Source organism: Oncorhynchus masou, chromosome 17 (assembly GCF_036934945.1).
Source record: "Oncorhynchus masou masou isolate Uvic2021 chromosome 17, UVic_Omas_1.1, whole genome shotgun sequence".
Taxonomy (NCBI): Eukaryota; Metazoa; Chordata; class Actinopteri; order Salmoniformes; family Salmonidae; genus Oncorhynchus; species Oncorhynchus masou.
In genome coordinates this window covers 27,778,180-27,798,982 of record NC_088228.1, presented here as the reverse complement: position 1 = coordinate 27,798,982, position 20,803 = coordinate 27,778,180, and the positions used below count along the sequence as shown (strand labels likewise).

Here is a 20,803-nt window from a genome sequence, read left to right as displayed (position 1 = left end):
TACACCTGACGACCTGGTCAGCGTGCACTGCGCCCGGCCCGACACAGGAGTAGCTAGTGCGCAATGAGACAAGGATATTGCTGCTGGACAAACCCTCCCCAACCCGGACGATTCTGGGCCAATTGTGTGCCGCCCCATGGGCCTCCCGGTCACGGCCGGCTACCAGAATCTCTGGTGGCACAGCTAGCACTGCGATGCAGTGTCTTAGACACCCGGGAGGCCATACAGGAGGCCATCCCGAACTATCTCAATTGGGTGGAGGTTGGATGATTTTGGAGGCCAGGTCATCTGGTGCAGCACTCCATCACTCTCCTTCTTGGTTATATAGTCCTTACACAGCCTGAAGGTGTGTTGGGTCATTGGCCTGTTGAAAAACAAATGATAGTCCCACTAAGCCCAAACCAGATGGGATGGCGTATCGCTGCAGAATGCTGTTGTAGCCAAGCTGGTTAAGCGTGCCATGAATTCTTAATAAATCACAGTGTCACCAGCAAAACACCCCCACACCATCAAACCTCTTCCTCCATGCTTCACTGTGTGAACCACACATGTGGAGATCATCCACTCATCTACTCTGCATCTCACAAAGACACCGTGGTTGTAACCAAAAATCTTAAATTTGGACTCATCAGACCAAAGGACAGATTTCCACTGGTCTAATGTCCATTGCTTGTGTTTCTCGGCCCAAGCAAGTAACTTGTACTTATTGGTGTCCTTTAGTAGTGGTTTCTTTGTAGCAATTCGACCATGAAGGCCTGGATTTCCGGATTGACTGACCTTCATGTATTAAAGTAATAATGTACTGTTTTCTGTGCTTATTTGAGCTGTTCTTGCCTTGTCTTTTACCAAATAGAGTTATCTTCTTTATACCATCCCTACCTTGTCACAACACTACTGATTGGCTCAAACACATTAAGACGGAATGAAATTCCACAAATTATTTTTTAACAAGGCACACCTGTTAGTTGAAATGCATTACATGTGACTACCTCGTGAAGCTGGTTGAGAAAATGCCAAGAGTGTGCAAAGCTGTTATTTCATTGTTTTGATGTCTTCCCTATTATTCTACAATGTAGAAAATAGTAAAAATAAAGAAAAACCTTGGATTGAGTAGGTGTGTCCAAACTTTTGACTGGTACTATACTTCATATTGATTTTGTTGTGTTGATTTCAATTAAGTAATTTCCTCATAGTTTACATTATTTTATCTGACCACACAAGACAGTGTAGCTGAGAGTTACAGTTAATCATTACTTAAATAATAATGTGATAAGATCATAAAATAATGTGGTTGACTGACTGTATTGCACAGGTGATATTAATCACTCTCTCTGTATATCTGTGGTAATAATAAAATACCCCCTGAATGTGTGTGTGTGTGTGTGTGTGTGTGTGTGTGTGTGTGTGTGTGTGTGTGTGTGTGTGTGTGTGTGTGTGTGTGTGTGTGTGTGTGTGTGTGTGTGTGTGCGTGTGTGTAGGTCTCCACCCCTACATTTTTTCTTCTCAACTCTCAATTGCATTCTCTCTTCTCCTTTCCCTCCACTATCACAGTCCTATTGTCACAGAACTATAAAGGGCAGGCGTATGGCCTACTAAACGTCTCCTACACACATTACAATGGGGACGTTCAACAAAATGAGCTGTTAAAAAAAGCGACGTTCTTCGCAAACGACCCACCACTAGTATATTATTATGCACCTTGTAGGTGTATGCGACGGACAAGGGTAGAGGGCTGCTCAAAGTCCTGCCTATCTTATTCTGCAAACAGAATCCGTAGTACTCCACCGCTGTGTAAATGATTAAAAAAGCCTCAACTTTCGATATAGCGGATGACTTGACAGGAAAGAGGGAATAGGCTTGTGTTTACAAGAAGTCAGAGCTCAATGAGTGTATTGTACTCTGTAATTACATCTGCAACCTTGTACATGTGACTATTTAACTCGAAACGCTATAGGCTACTCTAAAGGACTGTATTTGGGCGGGTGTGTTACCTGTACGTGCAACTGTGTAAGGGACAAGGTTGCATTCCCTTCCTTGGTTTTACTACTTCTTCCGGCACAGCTCACACAGATAGGTTGATGAAATTATATGCAAATTAGATGTATCCAGCAGATGGGAAATATTGGTGATTAAAAACTTCACTCGCCGCATGTTGTCGCGCTTGTCTGTTCTAATGTAGGACATTTGCCAGCCTGCATTTCAACCTGCTTGCTGTCAGCCAAATAAGCGCTTTTCCTTCAGTGACAATAGTGCGGGGAGTCCACCTAAACAGGATCACAGGGAGTGAGCAGCTTCCTGGTCATGAAGAAGTGCGTCTTGCTTCAATTTCAGTGATTGCCTACGCACCGCAGTCACCACAAGAGCGGGGTTATTGACGCAGTGTGGAGTCTCCCGGCAGCATTGCCAACTCGGCTGCACTACAGACGCATCCATGAGCGAAACCGGGATGGCCGTGGTACAGCTCGATACCGAGGATCATCAATCGGAGAACGGCTTCGTGTCCCCCGAAACCGAGTCGCCGGGATTGCTCACACGCATTGACAGTTGTGTCTTGCCTTTTCTTGGGGGATTTGGGAAATACCAGAGACAGCTTATCGTGCTGACATGGATTCCGGCGTTATTTATTGGATTCAGCCAGTACTCTGATGAATTCCTTCTTGCCCAACCGAACAACACATGTGTTCCGCCTATGGCAAACACGACTAATTTGACCAGAAGTCATTTATTTCATGGGGCAAATAATAGTTTTCCGCGAACAGCGGCGTACGTTTATACCAATGGCACCCACAATGATACGGCTAGGCATCTGCAACATTGTATGTGCAAAGAGTGGACGTTTGAGCTGCATACCGGACTCATTCAGAATGTGGTTACCAAGGTAAGTTTCGTGGCTTGACATTGAGCAATTAGGACTGCATTTCCATAGTTTATATTATGTCATACATTCCTCCCTCTTTTCGGTCGAGGTGCATTGGGTCAATTGATTTATAATAGGCTATTAGCATATGGTGGCGGGTTACCCACAGCCATGAGTAAAGGCTTTGTCGTTTTCACATAGGTTAATAGTCGTACAATAAAACAATTCCATTTATTGTGGTCTCATAATATAATGTTTTGATTACAGACCAGCACCTGGTTTAACCGTCACACCTTCATATGAGTCAAAACATATGGCTGGTTCATGCATTGCAGCCTCCAATATCCTACTGGCGCAACAAGCCCAGGAATGGATCAAAAAATGAGCTGCTACACTGAGTACATTAATAACCTGTTCGTGGGGCTAAGAATAATAATAATGGTCAATAACTGGCAGTATGTTGGCAGTTCTGTGATCTTAATTTTAACATGCCAACAGTATTCGTAAACGAGGGATTGCATGACATTACTCTTCCGAGCAGCTGACGAGGTGTGAGCTAGAGTAGAGAGATCTCTGACCACGGCGGAATGTGCCTGTGGTCATAAAGACCCAGACCAAAGTGATACTCGAGTTTTGATTTAGAGCAAAGGGCATGTACTGTCATGCTCATTAGTGCTCCTCCGCGCGCGCCTCCCGAGAAGGGCTTCCCTGTTTTGCTTTTGTCACCTGCCATATATTTAATTTAACACGCCAACACTAGTCTGCCTTTCTTTCTTTCTGAATTTATATCTGAAAAGTAGACACGACTACAGTATCAAGGACTGTAGTCATCAGGTAATGGGATTTTGTCCCCGTTTCCATTTTATTTTTAGATGTTGATAGTTCAGATTAGGGCTGGGAGATATGGCCCAAATATTATCTCATTGTATTTAAAAAAAACATTGAACGGTATGACGGTATTTTTCGTTTTTGAATAATGAAAGGTCTACATTTGCTTTGAGTCGTTAGTGATCCTAGGGTGGCAACAAATACATTCTAAGTGATTTCAATTAGTCTTTCTCCAGTCTGATTGTTTTATACTGTTCAATTCAACTTCAACAAAACAAATGTCAGCACTTTTATAATTTCTGAAGTTCCTGCACCCAATTGTCATACTTGAGTAAAGATAAGCTATAGAAAATGACTCACGTAAAAGTGAGTCACCCAGTAAAATACTACTTGAGTAAGAGTCTAAAATGATTTTGTTTTAAAATATACTTAAATATCAAAAGTAAATGTAATTTATACAATGTACTTAAGTATCAAAAGTGAAACTATAAATCATTTCAAATTCCTTATATTTAGCAAACCAGATGTCATAATTATTTTTTATTTTTTTACATAAGGATAGCCAGGGGCACATTACACCACTCAGACATAATTTACAAACAAAGCATTTGTGTTTAGTGAGTCCTCCAGATCAGAGGCAGTAGATGTCAAGAGAACATCCCTGGTAAAGTGTGTGAATTTAGCCATTTTCCTGTGCTGCTAAGCATTCCAAATTTAATGAGTACTTTAGGTACCAGGGGAAAAGTATGGAGTAAAAAGTACAATATTTTCTTCAGGAATGTAGTAAAGTATAAGTTGTAAAAATAAAAAATAAAATGACTTAAGTAAAAATACTTTCAAATACTACTTAAGTGCTTTACACCACTGCTCAATTGAGAGAATTTCCCCAATGCCACGTAGAGCTGCACGATATGGGCAAATAATCTCGCACTTATTTTTAACCAAATGTTGCGATTTGACTTGCGAATTAGAGGAAAAAACTGTTGGAATCGTGGAAATATAATGACTATTCTAATTCTATAGTTATAATAGTGGGCACTTTGAATACAGTTTTAGATGACAACTAATTAAAATGCCAGGGAGGAGTTATTGTGACAGGATAGGAACTAAAGTGTTGAAAAGTGTTTCCTAGGGGACTCTGTAAGCTTTAGCTGCATTGCATGTTTTCTCTTAGCTTCAAGTAGCTAACGTTTTCTTGCTTTGCATATTCCTCTTTGATTTAGAAGATACTTTTGCACAAACAGCATGCTGATTTAGGTCTACACTATCGCTGGTATTATCAGGCTGTATTAGCTAGCTATGTTTGCTCTTACTCATTACATGTATTAGCTAGCTATCTATTAGCATATCACAAGATTTAGGGCAACTTGCTAAGAAAAGACAAACTAGCTGTTTGCTTAAGTAAAAAACAAACTAATACTGTCATTATAGAATGCTAGTGGATTTATATTAAGAAGCAAAGTGAAAACAACATTGTTATCAAAACTGTTGCATGTGCTGAATTGACCATGCAGACTGAACGAACGCAAGTCTCTCGTGGTTGAGGAACATCACATGCGCTCCTTGAATGACAGGGGGCGTGGCTAGGTCTGTGGAAAGTGGTGCTGAGAGAGATGACTCAAGTAGCGAAGTAAGCTATAAAAAATGACATTACACATGGCGTATCACATTTAACAAACCAAACATTCAAATACTGGTGGAGAAGTAAAAACCCAAACTGGGCCCTGCATCAATAACAGTATGTCAGAAAATATACTGCTTAGTTCAGTTGTAGTTCAATTCCTCTTCCTCTGGTGTTTATCGATCCACACAGGCCTAGATCTAGGCCTCCAGCACCGAAACTCTCAATCATGCCTCTGGAACTTGCTGTTTAGCCTATTGCAACACTCTCCTCACTGGTATCCCCACCAAACGACTTCAACTGAAATCTGCTGCCAGAATCCTCACCCGCATCAGGCCAACCGAACACATCACACCAATCCTAATCAATCTACACTTGCTCTCTGTGCAATCCCGTATTAACTTTAAGACACTCCTCACCTACAAAGCTGTCCTCAACCTGGCACCCACCTCCTCCCAGTCTATGCCTCCCAGTACCTCTGCTGGTCTCCTTGCCACCCCCCTCTCCAACATGGGTGCTCGGCCTTTCAGCTGCAAGGCACCCAGGTCCTGGAATGCACTCCCCCACACACATGCAGAGAGACAGTCATCTCATTCAACATCCTCATAAGAACACACCTCTTCAAGGATGTCGATAACATTAAGCCTATAGCAGGGGTAGGCAACCCTGTTCATGAAGTGCCGTAGACTGTGTGAAGTTGTTCCAACTAGTCACCACACCTGACCAACTGAGCTAAGGGTTGCCTACCCCTGGCCTATAGTTTAGGATTGATTCTGCCCCCCCCCCCCCAACCAACCCGGTCTGTAACTTATTCCCAACCCCCTAAACTCTTACCCTCTAGTCTAAACCGTATCCTCTACCCAACCCCTCTTTTTATCGGTCCTGTTTTGTCTGGTCCATTAATTTAAAATTGTACTTTGAGGCACTTGATTTGATGATCTTATGTACCAACGGCACTTGATTTGATGATCTTATTTACCAACTGCACTTGATTTGATGTAGCCCTACCTTTTAATATAAGATGTTATTGAGTGCCCTGGAAGGTGTCCACCAAAATGTATTTATTTATTATTATATACTAGGCTTAGATATACTTTTTTTTTTACCCAAATAGTGACACAAAACAGGATTTTGCACTTTCAAAATAGACCTCACAAGGCCTACTATTTCACAAAAGGGTGTTTTACTGTGTGAAGATATTGAGAAATCATTTGGCATTCTTCTCATGGACTCCTAGCGGTATAAAAGTACATCCATAGCAGAGATGCCGTTTCTGGAGTGCTGCACATAAGCAACAAAACTACGACTGTAGGCCAATGTTGTACACCCCCAAATTGTTTGCTGGGCTTTGTCGTTACACTTTCTCCCAGTGAGTCCTTTCTAATGTGTAGTAAGTTCTACATAGATAACTCAGTCCAGAGGATGTTTAGTTTAATGATTTATATTTTTATCAAAAAGGTTGAAAACTGAACTTTAAGGTCACGTATTACTACATTCTAAATGCTGTGTCCTGTGTCCCTGTCATTTGTTTTATGTGCGTCAAAGGTGTGTGTTTACACCTGTCGAAAGCAAACTTTAAAAAAAAGTTGCCTACTATCTCATCTCCGTGGGTAGTAGAGTTTGTTAGGTTTCTGTTGAAGGTACATATTCGTAATCAAACACTGTACTTCAAATACACCAGTTTACCCACAGATGCGTCATCCAGTCCAGTGTTTCTCAACTCAAGTCCATAAGTACACATTTTTGTTGTTGCCCCGGGGACAAACAGTCCTAATTCAACTCATTACATGCTTAATGATTAGTTCACGTGTTGAATCAGGTGTGCTTGTTGATGCTTACAAAAAAATGTACTGTTGGTACTTGAGGACTGGAGTTGGGGAAACACTGTAGTCTGGTCTATAGTGACGGGGCGGCAGGGTAGCCTAGTGGTTAGAGCGTTGGACTAGTAACCGGAAGGTTGCAGGTTCAAACCCCCAAGCTGACAAGGTACAAATCTGCCGTTCTGCCCCTGAATAGGCAGCTATCCCACTGTTCCTAGGCCATCATTGAAAATAAGAATTTGTTCTTAACTGACTTGCCTAGTTAAATAAAGGTGAAATTTAAAAAAATTGACCTTAGACCTGACATTTTGCCACTCAAAGGCGTAAGAGGACCAGCTTGATAAAGAGGCTGGTTTTGAAGCCTCAGTACTATACGGTCACTGTCAAAGGCAGTCATAATACCACGTGATCGTTTAGTCACGGTAATAAGACTTCTCCAAGCTCTGCTGCTGCTGCTGGTAATTAGTAGCCTACCAAACCTGCCTTGTACTCGGCACTCTATTGTTCCTCTAATCACTCTGACATCCAATGCAATTGTATTTGAAAATCTAATTCAAACACTTCATGAGAGCCAATGAACTCATGTTGTGCAACATTTCTATAGGCTATGCAATTGCGGGAGGAAAGTGAGTTGATGGCCACTATTAAAAAGAGGATCCCATCAGCTTTCTATAGGCTTACTATATTTATTTCTCAACTTTCCTAATATTAAGCACATTGCTTATATTTACAACAGGAGAATAGCCTACCTGGCTGGCATGAAAATGAACCATGGGGAAAAGTGTCCTGCATTCGCTATTTAAGTGCATAGATGACATGTATTTTTTTTTCCCCTGTCCATTTCGATACAGGTGCATGATAATGCTCCATTCTACATCTAAACAAATGTCACACATCTGTTATTTAGTCTGTAAAGACCAGATTAAATTAAGAATAGTCTGATCGGTGCCAACGTTAGCCTATCACTTGTGAGTTCTATATTATCACTTGAATGATGCCCTGCATAAGAAACAATGCGTTTTTATTGTAATTTTTTCAAAATCCGCGTCACACACCTCATGTTGCCTAGCCCATAGGCCTATGTGTTTTAGGCCTAAGGTTTGTATAATTAACTAAAGTGGCAAAAATAATTCTTAAAATGAAGCATAATAATCTGCTTTACAAGGGGTGTAGAGTCTAACTGACATGTATAAGCAGTGTGTGAGTTTCAAGTTTGAGGAAGATCATTTTCACCATAAATGCACCTTTATAATAAAAGCTGTACATTTATAATTGCTTTTGATAATGCAGTTTTCAAGTAATGGAACATTCAAACTTAAAGCCTACCAACATGTGCACATTGCTGCGTTTATTATTTTAGTGGTAAGAGCTGTTTGAAAAGACTGCCTGTTTTGGTGGGATGGAGTTTTGGCCTGCATGTCGACGTCATCAGAAGGTAAATTAGTTAATAGACCCTTAAAAAGCCATCTGTAAATAACAGCTAGTTTTCAGTTTTCCGCTCGCCACTCAGAATTCTTGTTTGGGAAATTGCTCTTTGCTAAGAAGTTATTTTTGACAAACATTTTTTGAAAACAATCACAGTAAGGTTGTTGTTGCCCATAATTTTTTAAATATTGAGATACAAATGTCTGCATTGGACCTTTTTTACATAAAAAAAACCAACAATATCTAACAATGTTGCATCATTCCACCTCCTCTCTTGGACTAAGTAGTATAGCTACTGCTATTTGTGTTGATTTTCCTGTTGACACTGGCACCAGGGCAAGGCAGTTCTTGACACGGCCGAGCAGTTGGTGACAAAGACTAGGTGTCCTTTTTCCCAAGCAAGCATTCCACAAACCAACAAGGTCGTACCCCAGAAGGAATTGATTCTCGGCTAATGGACGAATCCAATCCCACTAAAGGACCTCATTATAAGCCCACTCCCTTTCCCTAGACTCCTGGTCTGACATGCGATAACCAGGAAGTGACACACACAATGACATAGGACCGCAGTCCTTGGTGTGTTTTAGATTACATAGGAATAACGGAGCATGATTCCGTCTGAAAATGCTGTATCTCCCTGTCCTTCAGGAGTGGAGCAGAGTGTCGACACGATGGGAAGGAGGTGTCGTTTTCCTGTCACAATGTACCGGAACACACCGACAACGTCTCAGCTCAGACTCCTACTCTTTTTAAAGAAATCAAAGGAATTACTTTCGCAAAGTCTCTCGGAGTATGCCTTGGCATAGCAATACAGCAAGAGGATATCTCCTTGAATAGTAATAGTACAACGTAGTAATAATGCAATAAGAGTTTGGCTATATCGTCTTTTAAATATTAATAGTAGAGCAACAGAATGGATTTCCACGGTAACGTCTCCTTGAATAGTCATGGCATAGTAACTGTGCTCCTCAGTGCAACTCTCTCCCTCATAGCTTTGTTCAGAGAAGGATTTGATAACGCTAGGCTCAGAGGAGGAGCGGATAGGGGCTGATGGGGGATCCAGACTGGCTGGTGTGGATGTGGAGGCCCATCCTAATTGAGACCTTGGGCTCCTCGGGGACTCGGTTAATTGGACTGAGCTGAATAAAATAAAACGAGCCTGGATCATTACAGCGAGACAGAGGGTCTCCCACTCTCCCTGCTTAATCTCACGCCGCTCATATATTCTACCTTACATTCAGATGGCAGCAGCATCACACAGCCAGTTTTATGGCTCTACTCCTATCATCACATTCTATCTAGACCAGTGGTCGCCCACCGGTCAATCACGATAGACTGGTCGATCTTCAAGACATTCCAAGTTGATCACCAGACATGCGCTCCGCCTACCGGGCGGGCCCGGGAGATCTGTGCGTCTACTGCACTGGCCAATCGGATAGCTCAAATCACATGTTCCTACAGAGCTTCCACTTCCGTGGCAACAGCAAGGTTTTTGATGGGCTACTAGCCTGCGTAAGATTTAAAACATTTTAAAATCATGACCAGAGAGAGACTGTCAAAGTATACAGCAAAGAGCTGCTGTTTTTATGAGTTCATGTTTAAGCTTTTATTCAGAACTGTCGACACTGTTTTCATTCAACACTATTACAAAACATAAAAGCTGCAATAAATAAGTAGCTAAGTGTATCGATAGCCCTGTGTTTTTATTATTTATTATCACCTCGTCAAGTGTATTTTAATATCGATCCCGCTAGCTAGCTAATGATAGTTAGCTAGCATAATAGCCATGCATTCAGTAGCTAGCTAGCTTACCTAACAGATATGCAATAAAAATATGCTCTTACTCAGACCTGCATCAATTTCTTTAAAGCACGGGCAATACTGGGGGTTTGAGCAATTTGTTGTTGTTGTGCTTAATGCTCTGTCGATAGTTTATTTGTTCACAGTACTTCGCTGCATCACCAAATGTTGACTTGACGGCTGGACATTCCTCACACACCTGCTTAAATATTTATTCCCCAACTTTTTATGGTTGTGAATCATTTCCTCGAAATGGTGCTGGAAGCGCTGCTCCCCCAGGCATAATGTCTCCTCTCTTGCCCAGTGCCTGGTTTTCTTCGACTTGGGTGCCATATTTTGAATTTCCGCTGCGGTTTCCACGTGTGTTGTTGTGGTAGGCGGAAGTAGTGTGTGACAAGTACATCTGGGAACAGACCAAACATATTATCAAACTCCCTCAGTGATATTTTTATATTTTTTTTGGGGGGGGAAGCCTTATCCCATGCAGATCGTTCATTAAAATCACTGATGTGCAATAGCAAAACACACATTACCCACATCCTGTAATACCAATTCTGACCGTATAGGCTCAAGACAACTGGGAATGCTTGGGGGAAAAAACTAGATCCAACTTCCAAGTCAAACTCTTTCTAGAGCTCCGACTTTCTAACGTGAAGATCACTGACCTCATGATTTGACTTCACATTTTTTGGGGGCTGGGGGAGAGTTCCTAGTTGTCTTGAAAGCACCATGACCATCAAGCCGTTATCATCAGTCCAGTAAAATAAAAATAAAAAAGCTTGTTATTTCAATTCATCCCCTGCAGTTCCTTGCAAATACTACACTAACTGTTTTATTTTTATCAAAGCATGAGCTTTTAAATATAATATGGTCTGAGAATAACATGATTGGCAGGCCAGGCATATAGCTAATATGCTGTGATCATGAATTAAGCCTACTGCCCAAACCACATTTCTACAGAACTGTTGTATTAAATTCATGTTTTTTTAAGTCATGTAAAAAAAATAAAAAAATAAAAATCTGAGGGTTAAACCTCAGTTTGCTTTTTGACTGTGAAAGAGATCTTGACTTAGAAAATGTTGGTGGCCACTGATCTAGACTATACTGACTAAAACCCCCAGTGTGGTCAAGGAATGTTGTGGTTGTCCATATTAATTGCAGAGTTAGTGGTTGGAGAAGGCAGAGAAGGGGGAACAGCACTTCTTAAAATGTAGCTGTAGAAGTATCTAGGTGGGACTGTTGTATAGTAATTTCTCTAGCATAAGCCACCTCCAACATCGTTTTAGAGAATTTGGCAGTACGTCCAACCGGCCTCACATCCGCAGACCACGTGTTTGGCGGCGTGTGGTCGAGTGATTTGCTGATGTAAACAGAGTGCCCCATGGTGACTGTGGGGTTATGGTATGGATAGGCATTAGCCACAGACAACAAACGCAATTTCATTTGATCAGTGGCAATTTGAATGAGTTACTGCGATGAGATCCTGAGGCCCATTGAGCATGTTTGTGATGCTCTGTATGTCAGCCTGTTCCATTTCCCGCCAATATCTGAGGCAATTGGTGATCACACCAGATACTGACTGGGTTTCTGATCCACGGCCCTACCTTAAAAAAAAAGGGTATTTGTGACCCAAGAGGCATATCTGTATTCCAAGTCGTGAAATCCATTGATTATGGCCTAATGAATTTATTTAAGTTGACTGATTTCCTTATATGAACTGTAACTCAGTAAAATCTTTGAAATTGTTTCGTTTTTATATTTCTGTAGTATAACAACATGCAGTAATTCCTCAAATTTAAATAAGAAATGTTAGAATATACAGCTCCCCAAGCTTGCACCCCTATTCTCTCATACACGTTATCTGTTGTGTATATGTCCATGCAGATATCTTTTTCGTTTTTTACAAAAGTCTTTATTCTTTACCTGTAGAAAAAGATGAACTGTATGTCTTGACACCTCACTTTCATACAAGTATGGCGAGATAAGGTTTGCACCCAATTCCACTGTAGTGACAGAGTAGCAGGACTGGATAATGGCCCCCACAAATGCCCTGTGAGTGAATACAAGAACACCTAGCCTTTGAGAATCTCTATCTTCCATATACTGGCCTGCCTTGTCTTATCCACAGACCCAGGATCAGGGTGGAACAGCAGGAGACCGACACATCTGTTTTGGATAGACGCAAACACACACGTCAGGTGGGAGGAAAAGAGGCCTGCTTGTGGCACTGAAAGATAAAGTTTTGTACAGGCGTTGTGTGTGTGTGTGTGTGTGTGTGCTGGCGGGAGTTAGATTCTGATAAGGGGTGTGTTTTTGAGCAGAGAGGCAGTAAACATGCAACTAAATATGTGACCTGGCTCAGCCTTTGGCCCTGGTCACAGTGGTTTTAGGATTCATTGATGTCATGCAAGGATCAGAGGGAAATAGCTAATCACGCCCTTTCTCTCAAGCCCTCTCTCTGCAGGATGACAAACAGTAAGATTTATATTTAAAAAAAACATTGAATTATATGGTTCATCAGCTATATTACCAGAACTGAATAGAATGGAGCACTTTGTGTGTAAGAGACAGAGAGAAGGAGCTATGAGAGTCAGGCAGTACAGTAATCGTTCACTGCATGCCGACACACTACAAGGACAAAAGCCTCTCGTTTCATCCACTATCCGCCCAATAATATTGTCTAGTCTCTCTCTCCACACAGTACATGGTGACTCATACCCAGTATGCTATTACCTTAGTGTACACACACCCAAACTGAAGAATGTCTTCTGATCCTTGATGTGTTTGAGTATGTCTTGTGTATACACTTCCAGGATATGGTAAGAATGTCTTGTGTCGTCATGCTTCCTGCAGAACTCAAAGACAAGTCTTTTTTTTTTAGTTTGTTCTGATCAAGTCTCTCTCTCTCTCTCTGTCTCTGTCTCAGAAAGTGGTCTGACGGACACTGGTACCATTTTTCACTGTGTGCTCTGTCATGGAAACACACACACACAGCAGGCCTTCATAAGGAGATTGTGGTGTGGTAGAAGACTGTTGTCCCTTTGCTGTCACTGAGCGTGCCACTGTTCTCCAAGGCTAAAACCATTCATTTCAGTAGAGGAATAATGTTACTTTTCTTCAGACTGTTAATTTATTTGTGCCCTCGAGAGAAAAGGTGCCCCGTTATTTCCATGAATGTTAGTAACAGTAGAGACTTGACCTGAGTTGGTTTTTGAATGTATGTCACCATTGTCTGCTCAGCATGTCAATTGTATGTCCCAGACAGTCCCGTTGAACATTTGTTTAACCTTTTGTGTAACTTTAGAATTGATTCTGGTATGATATTTATCTGGGATATGATATCAAAATCTTCACATAATAGCTCTAGAATATGGCATTTCCAACCTAGGGGATTTCTCAATGAGTTGCATATTAATTATCAAAATGATCTCACTGATGGTACAGTTGTGGGTTTATTTTTGGATATTCTTTCTATGATAGATGTATCGGTAATGGAAGGTATTTGACGTCTCTCTCTGTCACTCACACCTCCACCTACTCTCCTATATTCCCTGATCCCAGAGATGAAAGAATCCTTCTAAACATATACTGTTAATTAGGAAAGAGAACTGATAACCAAGGTGAGTCTGTTGCTAGGTGGTAACTATGCATCAGTCTCTACTCCACTCTCCCTCTCTTCACAGTCCCTGTCAGGCATATAATTTCTCGCTCTTTTTCCCTTAATATAGTTCCTTATTCTCTTTCTCATTTTTTCTCTTTCCAATCCTCATTCACTGTCAAGCATTTGATTACCTCCCCCACCTCCCTCTTTCTACTCCCTACCGCTCTTTAGTTAGACATGTACTGTACATGTAGCTGTAGTTGGTGCATAGCGTCCTTGTCAGGGCCAGTCCGAATCACTGATGCAGAGTGACCATTGGGGTTAAACGAATCAGAATCACTGATGCAGGGTGACCGCTGGGGTTAAACGACAGACGCAGCAGCGGGGTTTATACAGGGAGGCCCCTGTCTCCTCCCAGAACTGGGGCTGTCACTCGGGGCCAGTGTTCAGGCCCTGATGCCCTCCACTGCTGCCACACACAGACCCAGAGCACAAATAGGCCTTTTGTCCTTCCACTTGCCTGTCAAACTAATGGATTAGTAAGGCATTGCCTTCTAACACAGAGCCTTCAATTCAGCTCTCTGCAATGACCCTTACAATAGTGTGTGAGTGAATGAGTGCACGAAAGGAAGCATGGTTAGGCTTTTTATCATGGTTAACATTTTAAGATTAGCTTTAAGACATACTGTTCTTCTAACTAAGATGTGTTCAGGCTTCTTGCCCAGTCATCTCTTGCTTTGCTGATTTAATGGTTAAGGTTACTTTCAACCTTGCAGTCGTCAACTGCTTTGAACCGCATTAATCGGTCATGCTTAGTCAGTCACCTCGACCGCGTGGTCTGGTTGGTCCCCCATTCTGCACAGTCATGAGTTCTCCATATCCCATGGTCTTCTTCACAGTCCCAGCTCTGAAGCGCAAACACACACACACACACATACCACACTTTCAGCACGCTAGTTTGACACAGACCAAGACAGAGCAGACTTCCTTGGCTTTTTTTATGTGGTATTGCGCAACATTGAGTAACTTGTTTGCCTCCTGTCTTGGTCTTGATCCATAGTGACATCGATACTGAAGGTATGAATGACATGGCATACATGTGTCTCATGATTACTGCGTGGTGGCAATGAGTAATCCTCCAGAAGTTTCCACTTTGAACACAACAGGTCACTATGCCAGAGGTTATAAGAGGTTATAAACCCTGATCGCCTAAAGACATTGAGTTTCAAAGGAGAAGTGCAAACCCAGTCCCCACTTCATATCCATTGTTATATTCCTTCCTCATATTTGTATGCACAGAGGGGGCTCCAGACCAGAGGACGAGGAACCTAGTAACCATCCCCAATAGCCTGCTTCTCAGTTCATTCACAGCTGCATTGGACCCAAATTGTCGGGTGATAGTGGAGTGGATAAGTCAAACAGATTTGGGGTGAAATTATCATCAGTTTTCTCAAGTGAGTTTATTCATCTACTTTATGTACTGTACACATACAGTACTTGTACAGGTGCTATGACTCTGTATACGATTAGTTGTACATCATGTCTAATAAATCTATCTTCTTAATTAATGTTGTGAGATTTGTTCAAAGTTGATTTGTTCTGTTCATATATGTATGCACCTACTATATCTATAAATAAATCAAATGCAAATCATCTAGAGTGGCAGAGTATGCTTTGCATTCTGGGAATCCCACTGTTGCTGGGGTAGTGGACTACAGTACACAGCCGGAGGGAGAGTACACAGACAGAGTGTATATGTAATTATAGCCTACGCACAGAGGGAGATCTAGGCGCTGGAAGAGGAAACGCTGCATAATAGGCTATAGTACATTTACATGGCTGAACAATTTTAATGGAGGCTTTAAAACAACGTTTCTGTGTTTTGCTGAGTCTCTCTGGTAAAGGCAGTGTTGGCAAAGTGAGAGTTTGGTGAAACTGGATTGGGATCAGGGGTTTTGTTGCCTGTTTCAAAGCCCTATAGCAAGGTAGCTAATGCGTTTGGTCCCCATACTGTCTGGCAAATAATGTATGTGCTTCATTTAGTTATTGGATGTATTGAGTAACACACTCTATGCACAAAATCCTCCTTCTAGTAATAGTTGGGGCTTGTTTATTCTTTTGAGGTGCAATGCCTGCTAGAAGTGGGGATGGGCTGCCCACTGCTCTTACACCATAACTGAAGAGTGCATACTTGACTGCAAACTCTGGACACTTCTCCTAACATGGTGGGGTGCTAGTGTGTCAATGTGAAAAAATTACAATTATACTTGTGGGGTGCTAGTGCTAGCTCACTTTTACTTCCACCATTATCAACACTAGTACTAACAATTCAATGCTGTCTGTGTGTGTGTGTGTGTGTTTGTGGCAATAAATGAGTGACTTGAGTGTATCCTGCTGCATCATTGTCCCTGTGATCGGGGACCCGGGGCGATTGTCTCTCGTTTAAACCTGCACCTTTCTGAGTTCACCCACCAACAGGTGGCACTCTTTTTTTTTTTCCCCCCAATGGTCATTCGAGACAGATTAGAGACGATTAACCCTGCCTGCCTTGCTGAGGCTCAAAGGCAACACCACTACTTCAGGTGACTGCCACTCCAGGAGCTGAACCAAGTGACACCTCTGCTTCTCATCAGTGCTGATTACTCGCACCTCATCACCCCAGTCCAGCTTGTTCGATCATGTATTGCAGGCAGTCCTGTAGATGTTAAGACGACACAGTTGGGCTGGTTGGTCTAGGGACTCACGGGTCTGCCTCCGCGTGTCTATTAACCTGGAGAAACGACCAGTAAGGGCTAGTCACTGTCCTCTCAGCTCCCCAGCAAACTCTTGGCCTTGGATCAGGGCGGTCCTGACCAGAGTTATGCAAGCACACACCGGCGAGAAGAGGATGACGGCGGTCTGCTCAGAAGGCTCACCTACCCGGAGAGATCTTTTGACGTGCTCATTGAAGCTTTCGACCGGCCCAATCCTTAGTCACAGGCCTCAGGTGTACAAGGTCTCCTGGAGACGCTGGAGATGGAGAAGCTTACTCTTACCACCCGGATGCAGACGCTGTGGCTACCACGTACCCACCTCAGCAGCTAGTACAGCCCCTGGGCCAGCAGCTGCACCAGCAGAGATGACCAGCAGAAGCCCCGAGCCAGTAGCTGTATCTAGGTACTATCGCCTACACGGACCCACCTCCGCATCCCGTGTTACCCACCTGACCAGCCTCGGCCCTGGCCAAGGTTGCCACAGTACCTGCCACGGATCGGCGCCTTCTTGCACCGAGAGACACTGTCGCTCCCTGATTTCAACAAAGAGGACAGGAGTTTGCTCTCTTCAAGATGGCCCTCGAAAACCCTGTTGCTCCCCGATGAGGACGCATTGGTCAAGTTTCACCACTTTCTCGACCACCTCAAGCTGCCTGATCCCCGTCTCATGACCATCTCACTCCATGTCCCAGTGCCATACACCGCTGCCATGGCAGACCTTGAGCAGCAATGGGGCCAGCTACATTACCTTGCCCTGGAGATCTGTCATCATGAAGTTGCAAGACATCCGGGCAGGGGACACAAGGCTACTGTCAGTTTTCTTTTCTCATCAAGACCTTAGTGAGCATGCCCTGTTCACTTTGGCCCAGGGGTAATCGAGTCCTGTGGCTCCAAAGTTGAGTGTCTTCTAGGGAAGCTCTGAATACAGGGCCAACGCCAGTCACATGCCTACCTACCTACCTACCTACCTACCTACAAGCAAGCACTTGTACCTAGCACAATGGCTGAAGATGGAAGCAGAGTGCCAGAGCAGCCAGTGCCCTTTAAACAATGGGACAAGCCTGCAGCCTTTGAGCAGAAACACCCCGGTGCTGCTATACTATGGGGCTTCAAAGACCCCTGCACAGGAACTACCACTTACACAGCCCACAGCAGAGGCCAACGAGTATTGCCCCTGTGCAAAAGCAAGGACCACTACCTCATCAGGTGTTAGAGATTCAACTCAATGACTGTCGAGCAGAGCCTCAAGTGGACAAGGGCCACTGTCGACGGTGCAGCCAAGCTCACCGTGAGGCTCTGTGTAACTTCAGGAGACTATCTGTGGTGGATAGCACCTCGTTGTACTCCATTAAGTGCACATGTAGAATTATAGGTCCAAATATATCCCGACACCTCTTCATATACAGCGGTTGTTCAGATGGGTCAGGTGAGCTCCTCAGACCGGACACTGCTCAAAGTGTTCAAGGTTCTCCTGCAAAACAAGGACGGGAACCTTTTGAGACCTATGAAGTGTTGGAAGGCTCATCTCTCAGCTTCAGATGCTGTCCCTTGGAGGGACCCAGGAGGGCCTTCTCCAGGCCCTTCTCCATCACACACAAACCCATCCCACCCTGCTAAGGCTCAAAGGCAACACCACCACCTCAGGCGACTGCCACTTCAGGAGCTGAACCAAGTGACATCTCTGCTTCTTATCAGTGCTGATTACTCGCACCTCATCACCCCAGTCCAGCTTGTTCGATCATGTTTTGCAGGCAGTCATGTAGCTGTTAAGACAAAGCTGAGCTTGTTGGTCCAGGGACCCACGGATCTCCTGCATCCACCAGACGAGATTCCCCCCACAAATGCAGCACCCCCTGCTGTGCTCACAGGGCAGCTATCCAGGCAATGGACACCAGCCTGCAATCACCCTGATCACACAGGGCGGCGCAGCGCTTCTAGAGACAATCAAATTGTATTTGTCACATGGTGTAGATCTAACCGTGAAATGCTTACTTATAAGCCCTTAACCAACAGCTGCGACTGAGCCTGGGCTCAGAACGCAGTGTCTCTGGTGGCAGAGCTGGTTATCCAGAGCGTTGGTGACTGTAACTGTGCTGCTGGCAACAATTTAATTACGCTTTTTTTGCCGACGTTTACTGACACTGGCCATATTCAAAGGGTGTTGAGCTCTTGTAAATGATTTATTCTGCACTGTGGACACTCAAACGCGAGTGCTCCGAATTCAGAGTAAATAGCCAGAGCGAATTTATGAAAGCATCCGATTGCCCAATGAGAAAGCAGAACGACTATACCATTTAGCTAAGCTAAGAATGATGGGAATAATCAAATCAATAAATGTTGGGTAGGTAGTGAGCCTATAGTTAATATACTGGCAAGTTTGATGTTTAAGTAGCCAACTAACATTAGGTAGCGAGCTACAACATACCAGTACATACTGCTATACTGAGACGCTATGTGGTTCGTAAGGACAGTGTAGCTAACACGTTGTCAGCCAATATAACATATAAGGTAACTTATTTGAAGAGTCATTAGTTTATTACATTGCTCAACATTTTCATAACATTTGTCATAATTAGTTAAAGCAATGAATTTGTATCCGCTCTCATTGTACTCCAACTGCGTATTTTCCGTCATTTTCTTAAAATCTGGAAACGATGTGAACCATGTCCATTTCATGAAGAATTGAATTATGGTTCTAAACTACAGAATTAGTGTCCTTTTGCGTGTGTGCTTCTTATTTTGGCGAATTTAGTACGACATCCGGAAACTTTTGTCATACTAACTATATCCATACTATGACCAATAAACATACTATATACTCAATCACGTCACAGATAGTCCTGTAAGTATGAGTATTTGAGCAAAGCTTATGACTTGGGTGACTGGAGTCTTTGACAATTTTTTTGGGGGGGGCCTTCTTCTTACACAATCTAATATAGAGGTCCTGGATGGTAGGAAACGTGGCCCCAGTGATGTTCTGGGCCGTATGCACTCTGAAAGGTCGTTAGCATTGTCATGCCCTCTATTCACGACTGTCTTGGTGTGTTTAGACCATTTGACGTTTGTTGGTGATGTGGACATCAAGGAACTTGAAGCTCTCAAACCCGCTCCACTCCAGTCCTGTCTGTGTGTTCGGCTCTCTATTTCCTGTAGTCCACAATCTTCTTTTGTCCCTTTTTGCCTTCTGGTAGACAGTCATTGTAAATAAGAATTTGTTCTTAACTGACTTGCCTAGTTAAATAAATAGTCAGGGCCTGTTTATTTAGTTGTAAGGCCTGCTGGAGGGAGTATTGGCTGCTCTAAGAACATGCTAGGACATTTCTCCCAACGGTTGAACCAGCCCACCTGATCCCAGGCCAATGGGCGGGTGAGGCAGGGACAATTACAAAAACATAGTTCCACCCTAACAGGTCTTAGTTCTTCCAAGAGAGATGTGGATACCTTCATTCAAGTGGAGTACACTTTAGCAGAAGAGTGCATACTGTACTGCAAACTCTGGACACTTCTCCTAACATGGGTGGGGTGCTAGTGCATCAATGCAAAAAAAACAACATTTTGCTTCCACCATTATCAACAATAGTACTAACAATTCAATGCTGTGTTTGTGGCAATAAATGAGTGACTTGAGTATGTCTCCTGCTGCGTCATTTTCCCTGTGACCGGGGACCCGAGGCGATTGTCTGTAGTTTAAACCAGCACTTTTCGGAGTTCACCAACCATAAGGTGGTGCTTTTTTTCCCCCCCACCCTGGCTGAGAATTAATTCCACTCTGAATATGAAATGACTGATGCTAACGTGTTCTTTCTCCCTACACCGTATTGTGGCTGCCCTCTCTGTGTGTGTGTGTGTGTGTGTGTGTGTGTTTCAGATGGGTCCGGATAAAGCAGAAACAACACATCTGTTGTTTACATTGGATGGCCAATAGTAGCCTAACCTTCATATGTTCTTAATCTTCCTTTACAGTGGAGTCTGGTGTGTGACTCGGCATGGAAGGTCCACATCGCTAAGTTCTCTCTGCTTGTGGGCTCCATATTCGGATACCTGGTCTTTGGGGTCCTGGCAGACTGGTGAGTTTTATTTCTAACTACTACATAATAA

The 20,803-nt window shown here is 43.1% G+C and overlaps 1 protein-coding gene across 2 annotated transcripts in view; it reads left to right on the top strand.

Annotated features, from left to right (window-relative positions):
* Positions 1–1,843: 1,843 nt before the first annotated feature.
* Positions 1,844–20,803, top strand: part of LOC135558789 (solute carrier family 22 member 23-like) — a 56,618-nt gene continuing 37,658 nt past the window's right edge. The window contains exons 1-2 of one of the 2 annotated variants that reach the window (XM_064992923.1): positions 1,844–2,878; positions 20,669–20,772. In XM_064992923.1, coding sequence (XP_064848995.1) covers positions 2,432–2,878; positions 20,669–20,772 — 551 coding nt within the window. In that variant the 5' untranslated portion in view covers positions 1,844–2,431. Of the gene's footprint in view, positions 2,879–15,257; positions 15,407–20,668; positions 20,773–20,803 lie in introns of those variants that run through there. The other variant, XM_064992924.1, reaches the window with a different exon arrangement.